Below are 18,090 nucleotides of genomic sequence, written 5' to 3' on the forward strand. Positions count from 1 at the left end.
CTGTAAATGTGCATTATTAAACTGCGAGTGAATGTGGTTTCGATGCCCATCTGGGATCTGATCTGGTTGGCAGAGGGCAGAGGAAGACGCTGCCCTCCATATCTGCTCTGCCAGGGACTGAGTTCTTGGCAGAGACGCTTGGATCAAGAAGGTTTTTTTTGGTAAAGTAATTAATAAAGAGGCTTGTCACAACTTGTGAAGGCTTAGTGGTGATATGATCATTTGGTGCTCGCAACCATTATGTAACTTCTAAGATCTGGAAGCAGAAGATGCCGAGAAAGAGAGAAGGATGCTGTTGTACGTTTTAAAAAAGTAAAAGGTAGATCGTTCAAGTTTTTATTGTCTGACAGAGCTGAGCTGTTTTATCGAGCACTGAGCCAGGACCTGTCGACCCCACATTAACTTATAGCGATGGATGGAAGTGGAATGGGCCGATGCACTTAGTCAGCCGTGCATTGAGACATCAGTAAGTGCACTGAGGGTTGTGACGGAACAGAGGGTTGGGGACGGTCACTGCAGCGCCTGCTAAACAGCCAGCAGAAAGCGAGTGTACCGTTCCTTATATAATGCTGTTTATTCTGACGCAACAAAGTACACATTAAACGTAGCATTCAGCGGGTTCAAATAATTGATTTGACAGCATTTGATGTCAAATATTGAAAATTAAATAAATATATTGCCAACAGATTGGTTTCTGATCACATCTCCGTGTTTTGATTGACAATTTATGTCTGATATGTTGCAGACAGTTACGCTGGGCTCCATGGTCCAGCAGCTCGGACTCTCTCGCCTGTCTTGCTCTGAGCTGCAGGTCTCACACTGAGATTGCCTCCTGTTATGCAACTCGCCAGACGACAGCGTTCTGTTGGCACAGGACATTTTCTGGGTTCTGTTTTTTTTGTGTTGCATTTATGACCACTCCCACCACTGGGCCAATGAAGGACACATTTGTGACTTTTGCAAACTTTTAAGTGGTTTATACATTACTGCAGTTCCAGGAAACTGGAAAGGTCTTTCATAGGTCGCATAATGTAAGCCTGTTTATTTGTATGCCATGTGGTTAAGTGTGCTTTCATAAGGTTTGATTCAATAAATAGATCAACATCTTTCTAGTCTACTGCTGTATCCCTGTAGGGATTCATAGTGTATATGTCAGCATTTAATTTAAGTTTATATAGCTGTGTTGATGGCATATGCTTTTTTTCCAGTATGAGGCAACAAATGTGCTGCTTGGAGCCAAGGACTCAGTCACTCTGCCGCTACTGACTGTGATCAAAGCAAATGTTTGGCTTTCCCTCTTGTCGGGTTGCGGTAACGTCTTCATAATTTTTATACATTTACAGAAAATGAAACATCAATTTTATTGTTCACAGGCTGCTAATTACAGAATTTCTGTCTTTAAAAGTCTAAAAACAAGATTAATATTATTGTTAATTGATAACCACTAAATATTTGCAAATTCAAGGTTGCAATCAATGTTTGATACCAGTTGTCACAACAAAAACGTAATAGGTAATATTCAACGTAATGTACTTGGTAATATATAAGCATACTGTGTCTACTGAGTATTTTTTATACACGGTATGTACACACATGTGGGTGGGTCATGTTGCTTGTTTTAAACTGTTGACTGAACCCACACTGTGAAGCACACCTGTGAAGTAAGCGCTGGTGCATTTAGTTCACTAGTTCATGATCACTCTGTGGAGGAGGTGGTCGACACTGTGCTAATCGTCTTATACATAAAAGAAGACAGATGTTTCCTATTAAAATCCTTGACTGGAGATGAACCGAACCTCATAAAACACATTGTCAGCTAATAACGTCCTTGTGACCTTATTGTGTGACGTTTGACGGCAGGCACAGTGTCAAAGTGAACAGAGCACATACGAATCATATGTGACTTTGGAGCGGATTTGACACATGATATATCATAAGCTACTTGGTGTCACTTACTGCTGAGGATATGTTGATCCTATTACACTTGAACCTCCTCCCACAATGTTTCAGTCTTCCTGATCTCAAAGGCCTAATGATCGGCAGGCAGAGGTATATGCTTTACAATCCCATTTGCTCTTGTCAGCTGTTAATTGCCGTGAAAGGAATCCTTAGCATTAATCCGCTTTAGCAGGAGTATGTGTTTGATCCCTGTCTGTTGACACGATATCCATGAAACATTTGAATCCATGATAGGATGGAGCCTGCGTGCGTGACAATATTGTATGAGGTCATTTGTGTCTCTGTGTGTGTGCACATGGTCCTTTGCTCTCTAGCAAGAGTCGTTGTCCTTTATGAGCAGGACATACAGTGCAGTACATAGTCTCACACAATTTCTGTATACTTTTTAAAGAAGAGCAAGACAAAACATTTAATTCTCCTGCATGCATGAACAAAAAAATAACCAAGGTGTGTCTCAGAGAACCTGACTTAAGTTTATAATGTGCCAGAAATGAGTTGTGCTTGTTACTGTTTTTATGTTCATGAGTTTCTTTGTGTCTGCATATGTGTGTGTGCTGTACTGCATCGGCTGTCGCTCTGCCGTCCAAAGCAGCATATTGTAGTAATACAAAAAAAATGTGTGCGTATTACAGAGAGACAGGGAGAGTGAGTAAGTTTGGACCCAAATAGTCTCTTTATATTGATTTTCTCAACTTGGCATATTTTCAAGGCAACTGATGCATTTCATGAATTTAAATCTCCATTACAAAACGATTGGGTGCCAGAAATAGTTTTCAGGGTGAAGAGATGAAACAAGAATATTTTTTATATATTTGTGTTCAGTCATTAGTCTCTACAATGGGACAAAGGAGGTATAAAACCCAGAACAAAACCCAAGTCAAAAGTGCAGTTTCTTTTTACTTGATTTTAAATCACAACGGGGAGGTGCACAATGTTAAAGATGAAACTTTGACTATCCAAAAGGGCTACATCTAGAATGCTATTTCTGTATAGCACCACCATTGCTTGTGTTGTTTCTCAAAATGGAAAAAAGGCTTCATGGCAGATTTTGATATGGTGCTCTACTCTCCAACCGGTTTGGATCCCTCAGTAAGATAAATCTGAGGGGCTGTAAGATTATATAAAAAAAAAAGAATAGATCTGTTTTTTCAATTATTATATCTGACTTTTCTCCTATATTTGCTGGTTGAAATCACCTCACTTTGTTCTGTTCTAGTACAGTGAGAGGACGTAGCCGAGATGTTAACTGGCCATAGTCATTAGATATTATAACACTATTTTGAGTGCTTAATGTGTGCCCATGCGGTGTTTTTGACAGCTGAGAGTGGCCCTTTAGTCTTACTTCCTGAAAACATGGATTAAACTGGAAGCCAATTAAGAGATGTTTTCCTTTGGCGTTTAAAGTATTATCAGCTCACTCTAAAATACTTTTTTTAAATCAGTGTGACGTTCCACATTTCTACCCACCCACCAGCACCACACACAAACATGCCCATATACACATGGCATGCGACATGTCTGACTCATCAAGTGGGAGTCGCATGAGTGTGTGCATGGACTACTAACCCTGAGGCTAAGGAAGCTGTCAGAATGAGGTAAAATGGGCTCTCTGCAGGGCCCCTCTTTGATGCCGGATCATACTGTATGAGTTTGTCACTGGGCCTCCACCAACAGTTTCATCACATTCATCTCTGCAGACATGCAGTATTGGCAGGCAGTAGTATTACATTTGCTCTCCCCCACCTGCTCATCCCCCTCTTCGGCAGGCACACCACACAGACACACTTACTCACAAACACCACACCAACCAACCAATCCTCTGATGATGGGGCTTAAACTGTACTGTATGTGACAGCCTGTCAAAGTAGAAGTGGCTCTACTCAATATGGCTCTGTGCTTCATGCCCATAATTTCCTCTCATCATACAGCCTGCAGGTGCCTCAAAGGTCAGCTCCATGCATCTGGATATAACCCAGGGTCTGAAAAACACGTCAAATCTGACCATAGACTCAGGTTTAGTCCTCATTTAAGTTAGTTACACTTCTTTTGCAATCATGTCTTAGTTCACTTGTGTATGTGGTTCACAGTGTCATGATGCACATTGGGTGGGAGTTGAGAGGAAGAGGAAACCACTCCGCACTGCTTTTTTTCTAGATGAATGAATAGATAAAGATGGCAAAGTACCCTCTGAGGCAGATTCATAGCTTCTTTACATACTGCGTATTGGCGTAAATGAATTGCTTTTGTGCAGAGAGCATGGCCAGATCCATGACCGTATTTTATTGCATTTGAGTAATTGCCAGCATTAATGGAGATTGTTTCCCTTTGCTCTTTTATGCATCATGCCTTGTTTATACTAATGGAATTAGACTCCGACATAAGTTTTAATATATTACCAATGGAGCATCCACAAATTTGAAAACATGGATATTTTATATTTTGCTAAACTTTAATGGCACTATGTTATATAGTGTCATACAGCTAAACATTCATTATAAACAATAATAAAAATGTAGGTGTACTAAAGCCTTAACTAAAATGTCGTCATGGATACAGTGAGACCTAAAATCAAGGCTGCTGATTTCTTCTTTGTAGTTTCATATTCATTTTAGTTGTCATCACTCTAGCGATTAATGTGTTGATAACAAAAGGCTACAATATTTGTCCCAAGCTATCATGTCACACTACAGAGCCTCTGTATATAACAAGAAGGCAAAGGAACAAAGAACAAGAGGGAGACAGAGAGAGACAGAGAGAGAGAGAGAGAGAGAGAGAGAGAGAGACAAACAATGAGCTCAGAGGGATGAAAGAGCATGAATAAAAACGCAAGCTCATTCTGCGTTTCAAAGAAAACCTCAAGTTCAACTCGACTCCCTTTTTTTCCCTGCTGCCTGCAAGGTGACTTACAACCAAAATAAAACTATTCTTTCTTGAGATGGAGCCACATTGAACTGAAGGCATCCCAGAAGACAATGTGCTAGATTCTGCTCCTTGTAAAACCACATTGAGGCCAGGCTATTTTTGAAACACACACCTCAGGCTACAGACCTGTTTCTGTGCTTAATTCTGATTCTAATTTAGTGAGTATGCTATTCGTCAAGTCATGATGAATGTGTTCCACCTTCTGGATGGATATAAGCCATGGCTTGAGTAAATTGCGCAGATTGCACCTCACCTATGGAAGTGTAGTGCATTTCTCTGGACCTGACAGCGCTTCAGTTGATTACACATGTCCTTGAACCCCATTTGAACATGAGGCAGGTGGCATTTATGAGCTTGGGTGTCACTGATGATGCTTTGTCACATTAAGCCTGCTCTTCCGTCCTATAGACGCATCCACGCTTGAACATAAGCACAGCACAGGTAGTACATCTACCAGACTGTTGCCATAAAACCTGAACATGCCCTGTCATTCATAAGGGGCCTTAAATAGATGAGCAACTAACCGAAGCAAGATGCATCCCACCCCCCTCCTTCTATTTGGACCCATTTCTCCTTACTATGAGATTTATTTCTGTCAGAGGGGCAAGGACATCTATTGCAGTCTGCTGAAGGTCCAGCGTGGCAACACTGGTGCCTGTAGATCACTGACTATCATGGACCTGGATGACAGCTCACTCTTGAGTGGCTGGTCCCCGGCTGTGTCATTCATCATGCATCCTTCAATCCCAATATACGCTCTTCATCAAGCCTGAGGCAAGGATGAAGGAGACAGGCTGTAAAAGATTGGAGCCCACCCCCACCTCTGTTAGTCCTCTTAGCCCTGCTGCCACTCACTTTTATTACTTTAGATGAGCCAGCAGTTAGCGGGCTCATTAATAAACACCGGCTGGAATTAGACATTTGTTGAAGTTCTCGAGAGTCTATTCTCCACATTTTCAACCTCAGCTCAATCTAAATTAGGAATACTTAAACATGCGTAGACAAAACAACTGCAGAGTGCATTAATGTTCATTCTTTGTTTAGTTTGGGAAGAGAAGAATATATCAGTAAGTGTAAAGGGACAGTTTGTAACTTATAACTTTTTTACGACTCATTACTGTTGTTTTCTATCTCTCTCTCAGTTTAAATGTATTATAAGAGGGCAGATTATCTCAGTTTAGCTCAATTTCTACTGCATCAAGTACAGTAGCAGCACCTCTGGGCCTCAGGAGCAGAGAATGGGGTCATATTCCTGGAAGGAAACTTAGACCTCCTCTCTGTCATTCCAAAGCACCATTAAAATTTCAGTAGTGCTGTGGTTTTCTTGGCGAGGGGCTGCGATGGATAGTATCTGTGGGGTTTTTGGGACCTTCTGCTGGTGCCGAGGTGTTAGTGTAGCAGTGTATCCTGGAGCCTGAAGGAGGCACAGAGATACTGATGAGTCCAGCAGGAGAAACGGCATGTGGTGATTCATTGTACTGGGTGTGGAACTCTGATAACCTTCTGCCTGTTGGTGTGTGTGTGTGTGTTTTATGGGATTGACACAGTAGGGACGCTTGTGTCAGGCAATGGCTGGCCTACTGGATAGTGGACCTGCTCTTGTTGGCAAATGAGCATTCATTGTGGGATCTGTCTTCAGGACTTGTGGCCCAGTTTATGGGCCCTGCTAAAGGGGTGTTTTTGAAAGATATATGCAGCTCAGAAACGTAGGTCTCCCATTCAAGGCCTATCAGTTTTATCAGCTGATCAATCAGTCTCATCTGCAGTTCTCTATAGTAAGTTCGTTTTTTTTTGGTGGACAGTTTTGGAGGAATTTGTCAGTCAGTTTCAGTTTGAAAATCACATGTAGAGACCAGTTCAGGGAGTCCAATTTGTCAATTTGTGGTGTGGTGGAGTTTATTTTGTTCCTGTGTAAGAGACAACTCTCATCTTTATCAATGGCCACCTTTCTTAAGTTGATTTATCCACGGCTCTGCCAGACTAGTGTGAAATTACTCCTGTATGCATATTGAATACTTACAATTAAACGCTTTAAATCCTAAAGTTAGTACAAATGGGGTCACTCCCCTTCTTCAACCAATTTATTTCTGTTTTTGTTTTTTTTTGGCATGCTGCACTCCCCTGTTGATTGTGCCACTTTACTTATTGAGACCAATTTGGCATACTGGGAACAGTTCACTGAAATTAAAGACACTTAATGTTTATGTGTGTAAAATGGTTTTATGAATGAAAGTAAACCTATAGCCAATTATCAGCAGTGAATTGTTTTGGCTCTTAATTCCTAGTTGGCTGAGTGTGTCGGGTTTATGAATACAGAACAGAAATTTACTGTAGTTTGCTGCTGGTAACATTACACCCACACAGGTCTGAGCAGTATAGTCAAATAGTTTCGGGATTCATTCATAAAACTACGTTTACATACAGCACATAAACCTTAATTTTACATTCTCATTAGGCGTTGGATGGAAGTTGTTTTCAATCACTGTGCCCTTAAATTCTAATTAGCATTTTTCACCACACAGTTTTTTCTGTACATTTGTTCAGTATCTTCAGATTCTGCCTGTCTTTTTAAGGACTATTTAAAACAATATTATTGGACCCATATGCCTCTAATACATGTGGTCTTGTTTTTATAATTTCTTATGTGTTTTTGTTTGTGTCTGAGACACAAAGGGAAAAGAAATAGGTCTTTGTGCGCTTCTTGATCTTATTTTTGTGAAGAAGACACTCTGTGTGAAAACACAGTACATGGAAGTCAGTGTGTCTAGTTTTATTTAGTAGTTTAGTGTATTCTTACTGGGTACTGTAATATATTCATGTTTCAGCTTTCTGAGTAAAGCTGACTGAGGTTTACATGCAGTACGAGATTGAGATAGTATTACAGTACGAGAGGAGAGGATATCAGGTCATCAAGAACAACTTACTGTGTGAAAATGGGTCATGAGTTACATGGGTACATTTTTAACACTATTTGTGGTGCCATTTTTCTGTTGAGTTTAGTTAAACTGGAAATTGAAAATAATTATGTTAGTCACACATGTCATAAATGCAGGAGGGATTAAGCATTGTGCTGGTTCGATAGTGGCTACAGATTAATAGCCTTCTCTATAGTCATTTTCATTAAGTAGTAAATGTGTCAGTGAGAGGCATGGCACTCAAATCCATTAGGAAAAGAAGATACAATTTATTTGGGCTGATTTGCTTGTAGCTAATCCATCAACACAGAAAAAATAGGTCAATGATCGAAGCCAAGCAGGGACTGTGCCCAGAAGAGGACAGATGCAATAGACCCAATACATGCAGACAGAAACACAGGCCTTAGAAACACAGGGCTTTTCACAGGATCCCAGTCCAGAATTCCTATAGACACATATGCAGAGTGATGCTATAGAAGCTCTCCTTAACGTCACTTACAGCAAGCATGACTTCATGAAAGCAAATCTGGCCTCTCCAGTGTGACCTGGGGGGCTCTGTGCATGCCTTTGCATCTGCTTGCCTACTCATATAGTAAGTGAGGTGGATATGTGGTGAACAGGGGGGCCATAATCACCCACCAGTGATGCTGACTTGGTATATACAGTAGTAGACTGCACGCTTGCCTTGCAATCCCACAGCCCCCTACTCCTCCGACAGCCCTACAATCACCTCATTCAAGTACAGCAGTGCATGGTGTCATCTGTGCCTGCAAAAAGCCTGCCATAACAATGATGTTGAACATTGAACTGCTGTTCCTTTTACCTTCTCTTTGTGTTATTTTACCACCTTTCCTTTTCAGTGACCAAGGATATATTTAACAGAACCCCCACTGTTGTTAGTTGTCTTTAATTTGAGTTGTTTTGTGAGCTTGATGTTCTTGATCTAAGCCTGTCTATTTCTTTCTTATTCTCTTCTGTCCCGCTCTCTTCCTTCCCTATTTTCACTAGAGTACTATTATTTAAAGATATTGCTGTTGCTAATGTGCGATGTCTTTTTATTTGCCTGTCGTTGTTGTTGTTTTCTTTTGTTTCTGTGTATTGTGAGCCTTCTAACCCCAGTTCATTCTGTTATGGCACCACCGCAGTCCAGGATGACGCTGCCCCAGGTACCCAGGAGTACATTATGTTACGGCAGGACTCCATCCATTCTGCGGATATAAGGAGTAAAGGGTCCCCCTTTCGTGCTAAGTGTCACGAAATCTTCTGCTGCCCGCTGAAGCAAGCCGTCCACAAAGAGAGCACAGAGCCAGAAGGTTTGTTCGCACCCCCTCCTTGTTTTGATTTGCTGATGCTCCTCGTATCCCCTGCCCACTCCCGTCTTGTTTTCCCCTCTCTCTCATATTCTGTGTGAACTGATAGTTCTCCGCCCCTCCAAACTAAGTTCTCTTTCATTCCTGTCCCATTTTTAGAGAGCATCTGGTGTGTTTCTGCCCCTTTCTAGCATGTGTGTGTCTGTGCACAAACGTGTGTGTGCGTGCACGCAAGTGTGAGTGCTTGTGTGTGTGTGTGTGTGTGTGTGTGTGTGTTTGAGTGTAGCATAAGACTGAATGCTGAGGGCATGTTTGCCTATAGAGAACCTGTAGGAGGGCATCTCTCCCTGGGCCCCTCTGCTCCTGTCCACTGTGGTGTGTTTGTATGAGTGTGTACGTGTGTCTGCCTGCACACCCCTTAAGTTGGACTGAGGAGCATAGCATCTGTAGCTCCTGCCTACCCCTCCCTTCCCCAAACCATTAACTCGGTCATTGCCACCCTGAGGCACATGCACAGACCAAAACAAAGTGCAAAAAGAAAAGGGGTTATAGATGGAAGCAGCTGCTGCCCTAATGAGTTCAATGACGAGGCAATTTCGGTGTGTGCTTCCACTTCAACTGGCCTCACAGAGAAAATAAGGTGAAACTCTTCCCGTCCTGAAGACTATGTGAGATTCAAATGTTTCATATTCATGACTAAGTAGTGATCGACTCAGCTACAGAGCCCCCACTTACCCACCCCCACCCTCCCTTCTTGTTCCCTGTGCTTCCTATGCCTGTGGCTCTATGATCTTGGTGGCTGCAGCCTACCCTGTCAAACCTTCCTTCCTTTCTTCCTTCCCTCCCTCCCTCCCTCCCTTCCTAACCTTACCCCCCTCCCTTCTGCAACCCTGTCCACCTTTTCGCCCTGCCTCTATCCCCGTTTCCTTCTATAGTGCTTGCAGCAGCATGAGGGTATGACTGCGCACTGTATCTGTTATCAGCCTTTGTACAGTTAGGACATGCAGTGTAAGTAAAAAATTTAAAATCCTTTTGTGCTCCAAGCATGCTACCATACCCTGCACTGTCTGGCACTCAGGTTCTTTGACTGCCTCATTTATCATCTATCCCTCAATAGAGTGCTACGATTGTAGAAATTGCTTTCTTTTGCAGACTTCCTGATAGGTAAGATATGAATTAACTCACTATTTGATTGATATGTTTTCTGCAGTGTGTTGCTCTGTCTTCTGTTATATCTAAAAGGAGGGCCATGTTTGGTGCAGTATCCCTACACTTAAGTATCAGTTAACCTGTTGATGGGTGTCTGTGTAACCGCTGAAGGACTCAAGCACATGCACTTATCCTTGTGAGAAAGAGAGAGATGAAGAAGTGGAATACTAGCGGAGGTCTGGCTAGAAAAGTACAGATGTATTATTCAGTTTGGCTGCAGCTCCAGTTGGACGTGACTGAATTTACAAAGGAAGGAGGGGAGACTACAGCTGTTACGTAAGCTGTTCATGAGGACGTCATTAATGTTGATGCATGATGCGGATGGAAACTATGTTTAACCATCTGTGGAGCAGGCTGTACAGACACACAGTAACACGCAACCTACAATACAGAGCTGTGTGCTGATATTCTTACCAAAAAAGGTATAAATAACACGTAAACACCAAAAGTAGATGTTGATATATTATATGAACCTACCTTTGTTGGAAAGAATGGTATTTGTTTTGAAAAGAAAAACAAGGAGCTTGTATGTTTTGAGAGATCTGAGCAGGAAAGACAGCCTTGTCATATTGTTACCATGGCAACAACATTCCAACGGCTTTGTGTTGCACTTATTAATTATTTTCATGGATTCAATATTGTAGACATACTTAGCTACATGTTAGAGTTTGTAAGTCACAGTGGATTGCAGCTTCACTGTTTAGTCAGGGACTCTGGGTGGTCGTCTCTTTTCCCCAACATGGTTAGATTATATTAATGACCGTTAATGACAGCTATTATACTGTAAGTAGTAAAAGCAGATGAAAAAGGCAGTGTCTAAGATCTTTTTGATGTTTGTTCAGTTGAGATGCTGGAGTGTGTCTGCTGGATGTGAGTTGCTGACAGTGGCAAGTGCTCTGAAAGGTACAAACATTAAGGTAAGCTCTAACGAGGCTTTGACTGAGTCAGTCATCTGCAGTATCATTTCCTCCGAGTCTCATTCTTCTGATGCATATCCCAGCGCTACGTGGAGGTGGCTGATACAGAGACCAAGATATCTACTTCACAAGCCACTGGAGACATGCTTGACAGAGCAACACGTCAGCGGCACATGGGCTTGGACTGTAGCTCCCCAGAGGAGGAGTTCAAATCATATCAGTTCATCTCTGTAGAGCTGCAGGTAGCATAAGAACACAGACAGAGAGCACTGGACTCGCTTCCTCCATCCTCAGGCCTATATGTGCCGCCTGCTGTCAATCAGACAGTTTGCTGTCTAGCTTACTCTCTTCAGATCAATCTGTGTCACCACCTCTCGATTCCTCTTCATTCCCAAACCATTCTCTTCTGTGTCCTCTGCTTCTGTTTCTCTGTTTGGCTCTGTTCTGTTTCTCCACAGCAAAAAATGAAAGATGGTGCCCGGGGGGACCGATCTGTGTAAATATCCCATCCATAATTCAGACGACTGCAACACTTTGTGTTTATCGTTCCAGGCTATGCAATACACACACAGACAGGCAGATATCCATATAGAGATGTAAACACAGAAGTATAAGGCATGCGAAGAATGTGTATGTTTTCATTTGTGTGAGATAAACTCAAGGAAGGAGTGCTTTTCTGGTTGAATTATGCAGTGGTGTGCATTTGTATTCCCAAATTTGAATACTCACAGTTAATTAGAAATATTTTCACTTCCTCCGCACTGAACTGAGAGGCTGTCCTGGCCGTGACTGACACAAGAGGAATTTTGCCTCACGTCGGCGGGGTTTGGATTAGAAGAAGTTTTAAAATGCTAAACGACTTAGGAATATGACGGCATCACAGAAAAAAAAATCCACAGACTGTTTCCTCTTGAACTGCATAAATGCTCATATTAACAAAATGATCAGAAGTTACGTACCCCCTTCAGCTTCTCTCTCTCTGTCTCTCAGCAGTATAAGAATCACACCAATGGTTCACATACTGTATATTTCACATTACTGCTGACCTTTTGGTGAAGCATACAATTAACTGTTAGGTTGACTTCCACCCCTCTAGGCAGCCTTTGGTTTCTGTTCATTTTACTATAGCTTGCAGATATTTTAATCTTGATTGAGACTGGTAATCCATCATAATGAACACTGAGCTATTATTACTTTATGATGTTTATGTTTTTGTATGTTAATGCAGTTATGAGCAGGGGCTGTTTTGGAAACCCTGCGGCAGGTGCAGTGGTCCAGCTAACAAAGTCTAAGCAGGCAAATATAAAGCTTTGTTTAAAAAGCTACATCAACTTGAGGTAATCACAGCCACCAGTGAACCTATTACAGTGTTAACGCACTGTGAGCTCTGGGTTGCCCTATCTAAAGCAATGTAATGAAATCAGTAATGTGATACGTCTCTTACAGACAGAATGAGGTCCAGCACCTGTGTTGCTCAACATTCAGGCCACTATCTAATCTGTTTCAACCTTATTGACAAAATAACTCATCTGCTGCCCACGCAGCCAAGAAAACATAAGCAGAAGTTCAAGAGGAATGAATAGAAGTCCTGTCCATTTCCCACACCCAATGCAAAATGCATGGCAGTGATTCACCACAAAGTTGACACAGCGCAATTACATTGCAGGGGGCCAGCGTCGCTCCTTGTAACAGAGTATCTCATTGCAGTGTCTCACAGAGTCCTGAACACTACTGCAATGTTGACAAGAGACAAACATGCAGCCTAAGGATGCACTCCTGCTCCAATAAACTCTGTTTGTCTAAGACAATACATAAATAGACTATGCATGAATAAATAATGTGTATGATAATGTGATTTAGTGCCTGGAGAGAGTAGGCCGGCAGGAGAGTGTCAATGTCACATCAGCACTGTAAGTTCTGCTGTGCTTACCTGACCTCTCTGGTTGCCTGGAAGATAAATGAGAATTATGCATCATATCAAAGTTTCAGCACGTGCCTCCACTCTTAATTCAGGTGGACAGTGAGCTTTAATTCCCTTTAAACAGCTGATAAGAAGAAGAGCAAGAATTAAAGCCACAGTGAGACAATGCCTATGTCAAATAATCCCACATGTAAGAAGGAGTAGTGCTTTATTAGCCTAGTTAACATTGCAAATTAAACTTAAACCTTTCTAAAGCAGAACTTGACTGTTACAAAAAGGGAAATAGAAGAGGGTAGAGTGCATCTTCCCTTAGCGTGATATAATCACCACCATCGCATGTATTTTCATCTGTAAGAGCAAAATAGTTGACATCTACCTGCACAAGTAAACATGCTCTTCTAACATCATACATACTGTACAAACACAAGCACACAATTTTTTCACACCTATTGCCTCAGATTTAGGCAGAAATGCTGACACAGTATAAATTTCTGGCTTCTCTGGGGCTCAAACTAAAGGCATAAACAAACAGCAGGAGTGGGTGTGTGTGACAACATTAACGAGAAACTACTCTGGGGACAGAGAAGTGAAGCAGAGTAAAGTTGCCAGGCCTATTACAATCATCGTCTATTTAATTAGCACTTCTCTCTTATTCGCCTCCACATCCCGGGTCCTCTCCTCATGGCAGACTCAGCAACAGCCACACAGAATGAAAGAAAGGAGCAAACGGCCGGGACTATTCTGTCCAGACATACAGCGAGGTTTCTTATGAATGAATTTGCACTGTGCCAGCCACTGCATGTCATTTTAACATATTTGAAAACCAATCAGGAACATGAACAGTGCTCCTGATAAATGTAGTACATGTGGCTTTTTTTAAACTTCTTTTTAAACTTTTGCATCATTAGCATGTAGCTTGTTAACTGCTTGTCGTTGTTCATCCCTGAAAATTGCAACAGAGACTGAAAGAAAGCAGAATGTTGAATCAGACTTTACTATATGTAGTATTTTTATATTGCATGCTTTGAGGCTAACTAAATAAATTCCATTTGTCTTATATAAATGGACAGTGAAAGAATTATTAGTTACTGCATACCAGGGGAGATAAAAAGATGCAGGTACAGTACAGTAGTAATATGCTGTTTCATATTCATCATAGCCAAAGGCAGCATGTGTATTTATCCTCCATGTCCACATCATCAGCTTTACTCTGGATACAGATAGTCCCCATCACTCCCACCGCCTGAGTCAGACCTTCACACAGCTTGACACCAAAATCCCAGCTTATGTCACTAATGGATATGCCGTATTATTGTTTTATTCAGTAGAAGTCCTGTTTAACTACAGGCCGTCTCTAAATCTGAGCTAAACGGGAACAATCAGTAGAGTAGTCAGGTTATAGTAACTGTGACACAAGCAGCGTGTAAGTTCTCCCCAGAGTAAACAAGCGTTGAGCTATTTAATTGGGGCAATGAGGCAAACTGCTGAGTCGGTACCACATTAATGGGAGGCTAGCAAAGTGGCTCCTGACAGCTGCCAGGATAGAGATTACAGATACACACAAATTAGTGTAACTTATTGGGGGGAAGAAGAAGTTCAGTCGATGTGATGTATTAACAGTGAACAAATACTGAACCTTCTTTTTAAGTAGCATAATATGTTGTATCTTAGCTTTTTATACTCTATATAACTCACCCTATAACTACAGCATCCTCCCTTCACTCAGCAGAGACGGCAGCGACACAGACCCTCATGCTCTTTCTCCAAGTGCTTGTCTAAATAATCCTCATACTTTGATGAATGAACAGACCGGACCTTTGCTTGTCCAATTTAATGTCACACTATCAATCATTTCTTTGACTGCTCCCAAATAGTAGGTCATGATCCCAAAGTGTTCATGAGTGTGTGGTCAACTTTGCCAAAAAAGGTGTAGTGAATAACACTTTTTTTTTGTTCTCCTGTATTGCATGTGGAGCTTATTGGAGGACCATCCTGTAAAGCTCCTATGTGTAGATTTTTTTATGTCATTATGGCATCTGTGAAATTTTTCAAATACTGCATACAGTATAGGAGCTTCACCAACAGAAATGTAGATCCAGAACATAGACCAGTTGGAAACCACTGCTCTATGTAAAGCTTAATGTTTCTAGTTTTTATTGATATTCACTGAAAAAGACAAAAATACGATTAAACTCACAGAATTCATGATGAAACAAGATACTGTCGTGGACAATACAGTTATTGTACCTTATAAAAAGTGGATATATGAAAATGAGATTTGACATTTGTGGTTTTACACGCATACATTTATTTCTACACGACAACTAGAGTCGGACAATATGAGAATATATACTTTTAGACATTAGAAATGTACCAACTGGGAGAGATTTTGCTGTTTCTACCGTGGTTTGTTTTATGGCAAAACAAAGCGAAGAACGAGCTCTACTCACACCAGAACTGCACCACATTAGCGGGGGCCGAGAGAACAACAGACCAGTTTGGCTCTGACACATGCACGGAGTTGGAGGGTCATCTTCAGTGCTGGCGGGGTTATGTAAAGACCGTGCATGCTTCATCTCAGGGGGCACCAAATAATGTGCCAGCCAGCCAAGGCTGACGTTGGCTAGGATTCACAGAGACACCCAATTTCTCCCATCATGTCGCCTGCCAGCCGCAGAGAAGGCTTGACTCTTCTAGGGAGCCTCATGAAACCCAGATAAAGGACCAGAAAAGTAGTGCTGTCCTCCACATACAGAGGATATACTGTGTAGTGATATTGCCAGATGTCGGAGAAAAGTTGGTTAGCTTACATTCAAGAACCTTAAGTCAAGAACGGGAGCAGAATTATAACGCCAGTCGTGTTAAATGCTGTGCCAGCCAGTGTTTTTGTCTTCTTCCCCCGTCTCACTTTCTTGGTTGTATTTTTGTGCACTGCACTAGAGGCAGATTGTTTGTTTACTTCCTTTTCAGTGGTGGTTAAACGTCTGGAAAGTGTCCAGGGTATTCCTCTGTTGCCTTAGCCAATTTAATGCCGACTCAGTGATCTGTGTGCGGTGCAATGTCCTCCCCAACGTTGGAACAGCAGCTACTGTAAAACAAAACAAACAGCTAAAGCGTCCAAGTTACATATTTAATCATTATGATTATACATTATAATGGCTGTTTACATTGGTATTCTGCGCTTACAGAGACTAATGTTTCACCTCACCTTAACTCTTTACCCCGCCACAGCTTTGCACATCTGAGTGACAGTACAAGTGTATTATATTGTAACATGACTTAGGGTTTGCACAAGTATCATCACATGGATCCACCGCAGTTATTTTATTTAAATGAATAAGTGAAAACTGTCAGAAAAGATATATATCAAACAAAACAAGGAAAAGCTGATACTTACTTGAGCATGATAATACACTTCTCAAACATTATATCATATTCTCTCCATCGATCGTTAGTGGCCCAGTGTGATCCCTCAAGGTCATTGTAAATGTATGTGCCAGGACAATAGATGGGTTAGACATAAATTATGCATACTGTCAATGAAATGGAAATTATTCAACTGCCAAAGAGGGCTCACTCTTGCTTCCCAAGTTGGCAGTCCTCTCCCCTTCATCACCTCCCTCCAGCATGCGTTACTGTTCACAGTGCGCCTCCATTACCCTCTGCGAGTGTTTGTCAAATGAGCCCTGATGTAAGTAACTCAATTGGCCTGTATGACGTGCCTTTTACCTCCAACAAGCTCCAGCAGAGTGTAGCGCTCCTGTGTCGTACAGCGCTGTTCCTCCTCCTCATCAAAACAACACACACTCTCAGTGAGGTGTCTTGCATCAGTATGCCGTGAACATGATGCCCGTGAGTCATTATCCTAGACCCAAATCTAATTTTACAGCACGCATACGAGCGACCAAGCGGGACAAGTCGGCGCACTGGACTGAATAAACAACATAGAGGTGTTGTATGTGTGTGGCTGTGCTGAACCTCGGCTGTCAGGTCCCGGTGAGACACTTCAGGATGCATGCTCACATATTAACACAGATGCACACAACTGCAGCAATGGACCACTACTCAACCAACCATGCATTGTCCAACCTAGGAAACCCCACAGACCCCTCAGCCAAATGTCCTCCCAAAAGCTTGCCTCATTGACCTGTCAGAGTCCTTTTTTTCTCTGAAAACAACATCATATAGCAACTAGCAACTTCATTTTAACAACACATCTATGCTCTTTGTATTGTGTGTGTGTGGTGTGTGTGGTGTGTGTGCGTGCGTATGTTCTCCGGGACCTACGGCCTTATGGCAGCCATTAGTGTTGGCTCGCTAATCCACTGGCTGGAGAGATAATTAGATATCGCACATCTCATCAGGCTCTGCCAGCATACATTGACAGCTGTCTCTCTTTTCCCCTCTCTCTCTCATTCTCTCAAACACACACACACACAGACACACACACGCACACACACGCGCACACACACACACACACACACACACACACACACACACACACACACACACACACACAGCCCCAAGTGTGGAACGAAAATACCTGAAGAATCTACAGTGCATCACACAGAGACATTTAATTTTCATGCTGTTCGTCTGACGCCTTACATATTTATTCAGTACTTTCTCATCACTCCACACACCCACACACACACACACAGAAGGAAAGAAAGACAAAAATGAAAGACAGAGTGCTAAAACCAAAAGAGGCAACTGCATGTTACTTGCGTGTTGTGATAAAATGAGTGCCTCTTCAATGTGATGATGAATATACTAAGAATGGCTCTTGGCTCTGGTCTGTTGGTGTGTCATAGGCCTCAGATGCATGTTCAGTATGATGTAATGGGCAGCAATCAGGCAGACAGGGAGGCAGTCCTTCAGCAGTAATGATGATCACACATAAACCATCATCACAGCAGGCCAGTGTCACGCAGCCT

The 18,090-nt window shown here is 42.0% G+C and overlaps 1 protein-coding gene across 1 annotated transcript in view; it reads left to right on the plus strand.

Annotated features, from left to right (window-relative positions):
* The window catches only part of fgf13a (fibroblast growth factor 13a), an 85,150-nt gene that overhangs the window by 31,837 nt on the left and 35,223 nt on the right, over positions 1 to 18,090 (plus strand). The window contains exon 2 of the mRNA XM_070912821.1: positions 8,942 to 9,109. Within this exon, the coding sequence (XP_070768922.1) occupies positions 8,942 to 9,109 (168 nt within the window). The remainder of the gene's footprint in view (positions 1 to 8,941; positions 9,110 to 18,090) is intronic.

The sequence above is a fragment of the Enoplosus armatus genome, chromosome 10 (assembly GCF_043641665.1).
Source record: "Enoplosus armatus isolate fEnoArm2 chromosome 10, fEnoArm2.hap1, whole genome shotgun sequence".
In the NCBI taxonomy this organism is placed as follows: Eukaryota; Metazoa; Chordata; class Actinopteri; order Centrarchiformes; family Enoplosidae; genus Enoplosus; species Enoplosus armatus.